This window comes from Sebastes fasciatus, chromosome 3, assembly GCF_043250625.1.
Source record: "Sebastes fasciatus isolate fSebFas1 chromosome 3, fSebFas1.pri, whole genome shotgun sequence".
NCBI classification, from domain to species: domain Eukaryota; kingdom Metazoa; phylum Chordata; class Actinopteri; order Perciformes; family Sebastidae; genus Sebastes; species Sebastes fasciatus.
The window spans coordinates 5,498,474-5,510,493 of NC_133797.1; the positions used below are offsets into that span (position 1 = coordinate 5,498,474).

The 12,020-nt window shown below is 39.5% G+C and overlaps 1 protein-coding gene across 1 annotated transcript; it reads left to right on the forward strand.

The window, feature by feature from the left end:
- Window positions 1-2,010: 2,010 nt before the first annotated feature.
- On the forward strand, window positions 2,011-6,497 carry LOC141765405 (uncharacterized). Its single transcript, XM_074631457.1, has 3 exons — window positions 2,011-2,163; window positions 4,891-5,678; window positions 5,784-6,497. The coding sequence occupies exons 1-3, from the start codon at window positions 2,148-2,150 to the stop codon at window positions 6,495-6,497; spliced, it is 1,518 nt and encodes a 505-aa protein (XP_074487558.1). The 5' UTR covers window positions 2,011-2,147.
- The last annotated feature ends 5,523 nt before the right edge of the window (window positions 6,498-12,020 follow it).

Genomic DNA, 12,020 nt, shown 5'->3' on the forward strand with positions numbered 1-12,020 from the left:
ATGAACATTTTCTTTGACAGATTAAATGAAAGCTATTGTTTCCCCCTTAGAGAATAAAACAGTCAATATTAGGAAAATACATCAGACATTATGAAATAAATAATTGGATTTGAATAAATAGAACAAAATATATAAATGTACCAGAAATTATGAATAGTTATTGCAACTTATTGCTTTTTTTTTTTTTTTACTGGATTTAATTTTCATGAAATTATTTCTATTACTATGTTTTTTCAAATTTGCATTTGGCCTGAGGCCGATTTTGAATTGAGACAGGACTTGGGCAATAATTGATGCCATTTCACACATCCGTGTGAATGTAAGTAAGACAAGAACTAAAACATGATGTGGTTTCTCTTCCCATCAGGATCTAGCTGGCTGGCTAGTGGGGACTATCCACTCATGTTTTTCATCTCCCTTTGTTTGTAATGAAAAGTGTCGTTATGAAATGAAAGTCATTTGAAAATGGCAGTTTATAAAATAATAATAGCAATAATTGAATAAAAAGGAAATCCAGTGAAAAACAAAATAAAAACATTTCTCAAAAATAAGTTGATAAGCTATTGAATCGTTTAATACATTTAATTTATAAAACTCGGGGAAAAAAAGTTTGGAAATTTGTGTTTGGTGGATTATTTCTCTGTTGTTGCTAATGGTCATTGTATTTTACGTCGCTGGAAAACCTGTTTATTTACCTTCACAATGATGTCCAACTTGTAAGGATCATGCATTTGTGGGATGAGCAGCACAGCTGATTATGTGGGGAGCGCCCAAGAAAAAATTGCCAAAATGCTCCGTCAATGGTAAACAGTGTATTCTCCTGTTGGTATTGACTCTTCTTTTGAGTTGTTTGGTGGATTGGATGATTGAACTCTCTATCAGTAACAAGGAACAAACAAGACATATTGGCAATTTTACACTTTATTCATTTAATACACCGTGAAGAGCCTCAGTAGCGGTGGAAGATCCATACGCAGCCACAACAGCCTGGCACCTCCTCCTCATGCTGGTCACCAACCTGGTCACACGTTGCTGTGGGATGGCGTTCCATTCCTCAACCAGGATTCGTTGTAGGTCAGCCAGCGTGGTTGTGCGTTCCCTCAACGATGTCACTGGCAAAACAAGGCTTGTCATCATTGAAGGCCATCTCAATGCAGTGAGATATCGGGATGAGATTCTGCAGCCAGTGGCGATCCCATATCTCCACAATCTGGGACCTAACTTCCTCCTCCAAGAAACAACGCTCGCCCCCACAGAGCCAGGGTTATCACAGACTATCTCCACAATGTGGGAGTAGAGAGAATGGAACGGCCTGCCAAGAGTCCAGACCTCAACCCAATTCAACACTTGTGGGATCAGCTTGGGCGTGTTAGAGTGACCAACACAACCACGCTGGCTGACCTGCAACAAATCCTGGTTGAGGAATGGAACGCCATCCCATGGCAACGTGTGACCAGGTTGGTGACCAGCATGAGGAGGAGGTGCCAGGCTGTTGTGGCTGCGTATGGATCTTCCACCGCTACTGAGGCTCCTGACGGTGTATTAAATTAAAAGTGTAAAATAGCCAATATGTCTTGTTTGTTCCTTGTTACTGAAAGAGAGTTCAATCATCCAATCCACCAAACAACTCAAAACAAGAGTCAACACCAACAGGAGAATACACTGTTTACCATTGGTAGAGCATTTGGGAAAATGTATCTTGGGTGCTATCCACATAATCAGTTGTGCTGCTCATCCCACAAATGCATGATCCTTACAACTTGGACATCATTGTGAAGGTAAATAAACAGGTTTTCCAACGATGTAAAATAGAATGCCAAGTAGCATTGTAACAACAGAGAAATAATCCACCAAACACAAGTTTCCAAACTTTTCTTTCCGAGTTTATTTCCTTCAAAATGATTAAAGACTGTATATTGTGTTTTGAATATATTCTCATTTATACCACATCTATTAAGAGATCCTCCAATAACAGACAACAAACAGATAAAGATTTAGTTTTACTGTCATCGTGTGCAGATATAGTAGGTGTGTTTAGCAGAGCCTTTCAAAAGGGGCTGCAGGAAACACTCTGAACTCAGTTCAGCTGCAGAATCGACTCCGTACTCTTTAACACAAACATGGACAGAACTTATTACCAGCCAAACATGGCCAGCAACTTCGGTAAGTGACATGTTTTAAAGTACAGCTATTTTAACAGGGATCACTGCTGAATCTAATTTTATGTCATGTACTTCTGTAGACTAATACTTCTATAAACGTATACTGAGTAGGACTGCAAATACATTATTTTATTATTCTGACCTAACCTTTAGTTCTAAATTCATAATCTGATTGCAAATTCTGGAATTCTACTTTTCATATAAAAACCATGATTTCTTGGTCACTAGTAAAATGTTTGAGTCAGATGATTGCTATTTATTTATTTATGTTTTTTGTCATGTATTGTTATTTCTGTCTTTTGGTTCAGCTGAAGCTTTTCTCTAGTGTATTGGATAAATGTTGATTTTTAAAATCTAAGAAACCTTCTGACAAATGTGTGGATATGTGGACAGGTTTCCACCATGCAGTTCCACTTTCAGCTGACAGAGGGGGTAGTTTAAAAGACCTGTTGCCACATGGTGAAGTGAACAGTGTAGGGAAGCCATATTAGATCGTAGAAAGAAAGCTAGACGAGCCAGCATGAATACATGTATTTGTCTCAATTGGGGAATTTGCAAAAGGAACGTTTGAATTTCCCACATTGTAAAATTATAATTGGAACCTCCAACAAAATCCTTTTTTGGCCCTGACAAAGCAGCAGAATAGATATTTCTCTATGTTGTGCCCTGAATTGGGGAATATTTGTAGTTAGACTCATGACACGATGCCTACTCTCTGGCAGTCTCATGAGAATCTTTAATTCACTTAAACAATATTTACAGTGACAAATTCTTATAATTTATAATGCTTTGCATTTATGTGCATCTTCGTTTTCACACTAGGTCAAATTAACAAATATTAATTACTTCTATTACTTCACATTTCTTTAGATAATCAAACAAATTCACAAATTCACATTTGTCACTCTTTCTATTAAACAGGATAAATTCAATATAACAGATTACATATTACTGCAAACAAGTCTATAAATCAATAAACATTAAATATCTAAGCAAGAATAATTAAACAAAAATATCCTATACGACATAAATTGTTCTAAATTTCCTCTGTCAATTTCTTGTCTTAACAATCACTTTATAATTAACACTCAAATACATCATCTTTACGTTTAAACACACATATACACTTCACTGGCTCATACTATGTCTTCACACATACACACGCGATGAGTCGCGCTGCACTGCCATCCTGTGGCGCTATTAAAGCGGCAGGATCAAACAGAGCTAACAAGCTTGAACCAGTGTTTGACTTCACGCTCGAACAATACCAATAAAACGTACAAAACACTCGACATTAGGTTAGCATATTAATAAAACAGAACTCGACAGCTTAGTAAACGTATCTGAAAGTTTTGAGTATGAAATACTTATTTCTGTACCTGAAGAGGGGAATATTTGTAGTGAGACTCGTGACACGATGCCTACTCTCTGGCAGTCTCATGAGAATGAGGCACCGTAGTTGCAAGCTTCCCATTCAGGCCTCGGCAGGTATCACTAATCAATCTCAGAACAGACTTAGCAGGTAGATCACAGATGGACAGGAAGATAGGACATATTCTGACATTTAAAGAGGTTTTAACCATAATAATGTTTTTAAAGTGTTTTTAATCTTTTTAAAAATACTTTATTTTCAACACTCAAACCTTTTAAATGTTTTTAACCCTTCATGGATTTCAGTTGTTTTTATGACCCATTTAACTATGAATTAATCTTTTGTCACTATAACTGTTTTTATTACTAGAAGTTTATTTATAGCTGATCAGCTTTCTTCAATCAAATTCTACATATCACATCTACTCCTATCTTTGTATAAATTGTATTAAGTACAATGTATGTACAACCAGGCAGTGGCGGCCGGCCAATAGAGGGCCACGGGGCCTGGCCCCACCCACCTTGAGCCACCAAAAAAAAAAAAAAAATTATAAAATTATTAATTATAAAAATTCTAAAAATTATAAAAATTGTCAATATGTGTGTTTTTGACCTATGGAATATACCCGTAATATTTGTAAAATAGGATAACTGCGCCAAATATCTGCTTTCCTCCTTGAACTCTCTGCTAGTGCACCTCTCAGCTGCTCTGCTGCACGTGCACTTTCTGGGGCCAAATGGATTTGGCCCAAGGAAGGCGGGTCTAATAAGCAGTACAGCCAATCACTGATTAAAGATATATGATTACAAGCATGAATGACATACAATTCATCCAATCAGCGCCGTAAAAAAGACTTCCGGGAGGGCCAAACTGATTTGGCCCATGGTGTGCGCGCGCACGTTCACGTGTGTCTCTCTCTGTTCTCGTCAGGGCTCATGTCAGTTCTCGCGGGATCAAGACCTTCCTGAGAAACACCATGACACAGGATCGCCTTAATGCTCTGGCTATGCTCTCCATGGAGAAGAAACTTGTCAGGAACATGCCTGACTTCAATAAGAAGGTCATTGAGAGGTTTGCCACTCAGAAGGACAGAAGAGCAAAGTTCCTTTATAAATGATCTGTCGTATGTTATATTAACATACTGAATTGTATGAATAAGATGTCCTTATGTCAGTGTTGGAATAAATGATAAAAATTTAACTGCAAAGTAGTAATGCGTTTTTGATACCTTTTTTTGCATTGAATCGTACTAGGATGTTTGTTGAAATTGATTGGCCCTACCCAAAAAAAAATCCACCAGCCGCCACTGCAACCAGGTGTAGATTCTTATTCTGTTTCACTCATTCTTCTACACAGGATGGAGCAGAGAAAATAAGGAGGAGATGAGGATAGTGCTGGTGGGGAAGACTGGAATTGGGAAGAGTGCCACTGGAAACACCATTCTGGGGCGAAAGCGCTTTGAATCAAAGTTCAGTGCAAAGTCGATGACTGTAGACTGTTCCAAGAACAAAGCTGAGGTGGACGGGCAACAGGTTGCTGTTATCGACACCCCGGGCCTGTTCGACACCAGGTATGGCATGGATAAAACAACTAAAGACATCAGCCAGTGCATCTCTTACGCTTCTCCTGGACCCCATGTGTTCCTGGTGGTCATCAAGCTGGGCAGATACACTGAAGAGGAAAAGCAGACAGTGCAAAAGATTCAAGAAATCTTCGGCCAGGCTGCAGACAGACACAGCATGGTTCTCTTCACTCATGGAGACCTTCTTAAAAACAAAACTATTGAGGACTTCTTGACGGAATGCTCAGAGCTGCAGGAACTCGTGGCCAGATGTAATGGCCAGTACCATGTCTTCAATAATAAGCTGAAGAATCGCCGCTCTCAGGTCACTGAGCTGCTCCAGAAGATCAGAAATTTAGTCCAGAAGAACGGAGGAAGCTACTACACCAACGAGATGTTCCAAGAGGCCGAGAGGGCAATCGAAGAGGAGAAACAACGCATCCTGAAAGAGAAAGAAGAGCAAATACGCAAAGAAAAAGAGGAAGTGGAGAGAAAACTACAAGAGAAATATGAAAAAGAGATGAAGAAAATGAATGAACAACTCCAGGCTGAGAGAGAGAGGGAGATAAAAGAGAGAGATGAGGTGAATAGGAGGGAGATGGAGAGGATGGAGATGGAGAGGAAACTGAAAGAGAAAGAGGAGGAGGGGAAGAAGGAGAAGGAGAGGGAGAAGAAAGAGAGTGAGGAGGAGAGGAGGAGGGAGAAGAAAAGGTTTGTGATGGAGATGGATAGGCAGCTGAAAGAGAAAGAGGAGGAGAGGAAGAAGGAGAAGGAGAGGGAGAGGAAAGAGAGAGAGGAGGAGGAGATGAGTAGGGAGAGGGAGAGGGAGAGAAAAGAGAAAGAGAAGGAGAGAAAAGAGAAAGAGGAGGAGATAAGGAGGGAGAGGTTGGAGATGGAGATGGAGAGCGAGAGGAAAGACAGAGAGGCGGAGATGAGTAGGGAGAGGGAGAGGTGGAAGATGGAGATGGAGAAGGAGAGGAAAGAGAGAGAGGAGGAAATGAGTAAGGAAAGGGAGAGGTTGAAGATGGAGATGGAGAAGGAGAGAAAAGAGAGAGAGGAGGAGATAAGTAGGGAGAGGAAAGAGAGAGAGGAGGAGAGGAGGAGGGAGAAGGTGAGGTTGGAGATTGAGATGGAGAGGGAGAGGAAAGAGAGAAAAGAGGAGAGAAAGAGGGAGAAGGTGGAAAGCAAAGCAGAGAGAGAAAGAGAGAGAGAGGAGAAAGAAAGGGAGATGACAAACATGATGAATGAATTAAATGAACAGCGTGACAGAGAACTGAGAGCGGAGGTAGAGAAGTTGCAGTCCAGGTATGAAAATGAGGCCAGAGAGGAAGCTGAGAAGTCTAATAATAATAATAATACCTTTTATTTAGTGGCGCCTTTCTGGACACCCAAGGACACCTAATCCATCTTTTTCTCTGGTAAAATCTGTTAAAGGTTTGGGAAAGACAATTCGATCCTGGTTCAAATAATGAGTGGTTCAGGCTTAAACAGAGGAACCCTCCAGAATCTCCTCCACACAGGAATATATAAAATAAAATAAAAAGGATTTAATCCACAGAACTATAACCACAATTTAAATTTTTTCAAAGTCACACATCATATTATACTCTCACATTGCCATCTAGGGTTCTTTTTGCATGAGTTTTGGCTGGACCACAGAGGGCCACCCATAGATATACACACATAGACGCCGCATTGATTCCTGGATCGTACGTCAACGTGGCCGCCATATTGGACAGGGCAAGACTGACCTGTAACTCCATGGGGGGAACGGGGGAGCTGCCGTTTTTTCCTCATAAAAAGCACTATAACGTCTACATTTCTCAACCGATTTCAACGAGTAATTTTATATTCAAACATTTATGATCTATGAAGAGTAACGTTAAGTTAACGTTAAGATGTTTTTTTCTTTTCCCAAACATTTTGGTGAAAAACTGTTAAATAAAACGTTTGCTTCTGTAACATCAGATAAGAGCTAGCTAACGTTCCTTATTGTTAGCTAATCTATAAACTAATGTTAGCTTATTGATGTTCATATCTAACATGATATTGTGTTTAAAACATGAAAAATACGATACGTATTAAAAGCAATATGTGTCTAATATTGCAAACAATAAAACTGATGTCATGTCTTGGTTATGCTATTAGATTATTTTTTTTTTTTATAATTGCTGTATTATCACCATTATTTCAATAAATTCAGGTCATAACAAATATTATTTAATGTTACCATTATTTATTTATGTACTACTATTTGCCTGTTATTCTGATTGTTATTATTAGTGAGTACACAATAGTAATAACAGTAGCAGTGTTAGTGGTAGCCTACATATTGAAAGCATGATCGCTAAAACGGAGGAAGATGTTTCATTGTACATTATATTATATTATATTATATTATATCCATCTGCAGCCGCTTATCCCGTTAGGGGTCGCGGGAGCCTATCCCAGCCGACATTGGGCGAAGGCGGGGTACACCCTGGACAGGTCGCCAGTCCATCGCTGACACATAGAGACAGACAACCATTCACACTCACATTCACACCTACGGGCAATTTAGAGTCAACAATGAACCTAACCTGCATGTCTTTGGACTGTGGGAGGAAACCGGAGTACCCGGAGAAAACCCGAGCTAACACGTGGAGAACATTCAAACTCCACACAGAAGGGCCCCAAGCCGGATTCGAACCTGCGACCCTCTGACTGTGAGGCGCCAGTACTAACTACTGCACCACCATGCAGCCCTATTATATTATATATTATATATTATATAATATTATATAATATTAAATGATATTATATGATATTATACAGGGACCTTTACTTTAAAACGTTTAAAACTTTAAAGTCTTTTCCAAAACGCACACATGACCTGGGGTTGGAAATCTTGAGAAAAAAAAGAAAATAAGTATGCAAACAGTCATGATAATGACTTAGTATATGTCCCAGATATATGTGACATGTGGGGAAAAGTTTTTCCAGATGAGCACATGCTGGCTTGTTTGTCACAGTATTATCACTTTCATTAGGTTCATTCAGATCTTCTGAACTTCCAATGCTAGTTCCCACTGCTGTTTCACTTTTATTTTCTGTTTGAATTCAACCCTTAAATTCCCAGTGAAACAGACGTTAGAGCATCTTTAGCTTCTGTAACCTATTCCCCAGTGAAATGGAATATTTGAGCGGTGTACAGTAAGAGGGATTTAAATCAAATCCTTCACATTTGATTGGACCGCTAAAAAGTGGGCGGGCTTAGAATGTAGTGTGAAACAGAGCTACTGTAGACTGTGGCTCCATAAGTTACAGATTGATTGATGGATGGATGGATGTCATGATGATATTATTATTGGTTGGTCCTATCTTACATAAGCACACATCATATTTTGTTCTACAGGAAGAAAAGATGATTCTATTGTAATATAAAAATAAGAAGAAATTGTTTTTTTTGCATATATTGTCAAATAGGTGTGTCACAGGGAGATACAGTTGTTTAATCACTTGATCCAGTATTGCACGTTTATTTATTATGGGTTTAATCATGTGTGTACATGCATTTCTTAGATTGTTTTTATTGATGTTGTGGTGTTTCATGTTTACCCGTTTTATTATTGCATGTGTAACCCTCTGGGAAAACCAGTTGTTTCTAAAACATTTAGAGATATTTCCCTCACTGAAAATTCCTTTTATTTAATAAATAACCACATTCCTTATTTTATTCTGAAATTCATTTATCACTGTTTATTTTATTTCCGTTTTTGCTCAGAGTTCTAACTTTGCATCAGGATGTGTTCTACCGGTCAAAAACTTGACAACAAATAAGCTCATTGGTTCGAAGTGAAATAACTGTTGCTATTGGTGTAAAACATTCCAAGTCCCGCCTCCTCACTCAGGTTAGAGACGCAGTGGAGTGTGGAAAAAACGGAGATTGATGAGAGAGCAGAGAAGCTAGATTTACAGAGTGATATTATTGCTACTTATACTTGATATACTACTGAACAGAGAGAAGTAAAACTATATATGAGCCAGTAAGAGCACCGTCACCTATTGAAGCGACCTGAGAACATCGTTTTATTCTTTTATTTTCTCGGTGAGTTCCAAACATTAAAGCAGCCGCCGCACATGGCAACACGAGCCAAATGCACTGTGAGCTAACATAGCGAAATGTTTTGCCACTGAGTTGTATTCTAAAATTATATTTTGTATTTCTTTGGTGATAGAGGCAGAAAGAAATATGTGTGTGTAATATGTGTGTGTTATTTACATTGTGTGGACAGAGAGGGATTATTTAGCTGAATTTCATGGGTTATGAGATTAGCTTGATTCTGTTCATCCCTGTGCTGCTTGTGTGCATCAACGCAAGGTGTCAGTGTTGTGACAGGGAAAGTATTCACATTGCCTTACTCACAATATTCACATATAGTGAGTATTTAATGTTTAAACTGTAGGTTGTTTGCATAATAATCTACAAACTCAAATGGGTTCACAATTATTAAAGTCATTTAATAGTGTTGTTTACACTTTACTATTGAGTGGTTTATAATAATAGTGAGGTTGACATATTTCATATGTTAATATTATGATGCAAGTTAATATTGTGATACAACAGTTATCCTACATTCATGGGTTAAGCATTGAAAAGTTGTATTATATGTTGATATTGATCAAATTAAACTGTACAGTTAAGAGCTTGGATAGATTTGCATATATTGCTATATAAGCCGTGTTATTTTACACAGGCTAGGTTTTCTGGATACCCTTGAACTCCGGATTTGGATTGGAATCTCTCCCTGACGAGGGGGATGGCGAGCTACCCGTGCTGAGCACCTGGATTGAGGAGCGCTTTCAACTTTCATCTACCTTGCTGTCAGTGTGGTAGGACTGTGAGGAAGGACCTCAAAAGACAATTGGATTTCAACATTTTATTTTGGGGATTACTTTTATTTTTTAGGGTGCACCCAGTTCAATATACATGTCAAACTGAACAAAACTGAATGCCGGCAGTAATTGTGAATTTATTCTGTGTCAATACAATCATTTTCCTTTAAACTTAATTCTGTGTTCTGCTTACTCATTGTGGTGTCCGATTCCTGTTCATTATTCCTCTCTATGAATCTAGGTTATACTAGTCCAGTGTATACTTATTCATCAGGTGGGTTACACATGGGTTTTTACGTTTCATATCTGGTTTTACTGTGTTGTTTTTAACTGGAATGGACTATGGATCAAGGTGATTAACTGGTGAGAGACAGCTGTGACTAATTGATTGACACACCCCTGCCAGCTCCGGATTGGCACACAGAGACGCTGGGCTTCTTTTTAAGTTGATTATGGACAGGTGTGCAGGGAGAACAAAGGGGAAGGAACAAAGGTAGAGAACCAACAGGAACGAGGAAGTGGAGCTGGACACGCGAGTTTGGAACCGAGGCAGCTTCACCGGTACGCTTTACCGCAGGAACACAGCCGACTGAGTGAGAGGACGGCCAGGACGAGGTAACGGACGAACCGCTGCAGGACGAGCTGGACAGAGATGGCTTCACCGGTACGGTAGAGCTGCAGGAACACGGCCGACAGAGTGACAGGGCGGCCAAGACAAGGGACCGGACGAACCGCTGCAGGACAAGCTAAACGGGAGTGAAAAGACTTGGTTCAACGCCTACTAAAAGCTAAGTAAAGGAAAGTGAACCAAGCAATCTCTGGTGTGTGTGTGTGAGCTGCTGCTGTGTGTGCTCTGGCCACTGAGGTTCCCGTTTTCCCTCCGTAACGACGACGAGGATACAGCAGAGCTACAGGGCCGGAGCAGAGGAGCCGACGGCCTCAGGTCCCCCCCTTCCCCCCTTGACATTTTTAGACTCAAATACTCCCCTTTCCTGAACTATTTTATTGCCTGCTGTGCACTTGGACTTTGCACCCCCATTTTAAGGACATTTTATTGTAGTTTTATTTCAATTAGCACTGTTTTAACTGGTTTTATTTATCTGTTTTAATGGTGATAATTTTAGCAGTTTAAATAAATCTTTTAAACTGAATATATTGTATTGGCTCTTTCTTGACAGTGGAAACACCTTTTAATCGCTGGTATCCAAAATAAGAACCTCACACGTTTGTGACAGGTGCACAATATGACTGGGGATATGATCTAAAAGGGTTAAAAAGGCATTTTTATCATTAATCTCAACTTTAAGGTAAATGTTCAGCAGGTCGAGTGTCTTTAATGTGTGTAGAGCTTATTCAGTGTCAGTTTGTCACCTGTTTTTCTGACTTCTGCTCTCCCCTTCCTGAGCATTTACAAGAAATGGCAGCACTTCTTCAAAACTACAGGTCCTGTTGCACAAAGCTCTCCAGCACAAAGGCCTGTTCTTGGCTGGAGGCTGATTTTGAATTGAGACAGTACTTGGGCAAAAAAAAATAATTCTAGCTGAGGATGGAGACTTTGACTAGTCACAAGTCAATTCAGAGAGAGTCCCTATTTGCTGTGCTCTGGCTGGCGAACGGTGTTGGGATTTCCTCAAACTTTATCCCAACATGGCTGCTGGGTCACAAACTCTCAATTACAGATAAACAGGACACTACAAAGTGTTTATGAAAACATTTGAGAGAGAAGTAGGCATTACAGTAACAGAAAATGATTCATAATCGATCAGCGCTGACTAGTTTGCAAGTGAACGTCTCGTGGCTCACGGCAGCTGGAGGCAGATTCCAACCCATGCTCGAAATAAATAAATAAATAAAAGTCTAACATCGTAGTAAAGGTAAGCCCTGTGCCTCATAAAAACACTAAAGCCTTAACAGTCAATATATGCGATGGCTGCGACAAGCATCAGTATTCCGACGCCCGGGAATGAGAATGGAGTGAAATAATTTGCTCAAAATCTACGAGCATTAAAGAAGGTCTGTCAGAATGTATTGGATGTGGAAACAACGTCAC

Bases quoted from the DNA above. Each gene is read 5' to 3' on its own strand.
- LOC141765405 (XM_074631457.1), top strand. The intron at 5,679-5,783 runs GTGAATAGGAGG...GAGAGTGAGGAG, and splicing joins AGATAAAAGAGAGAGATGAG to GAGAGGAGGAGGGAGAAGAA.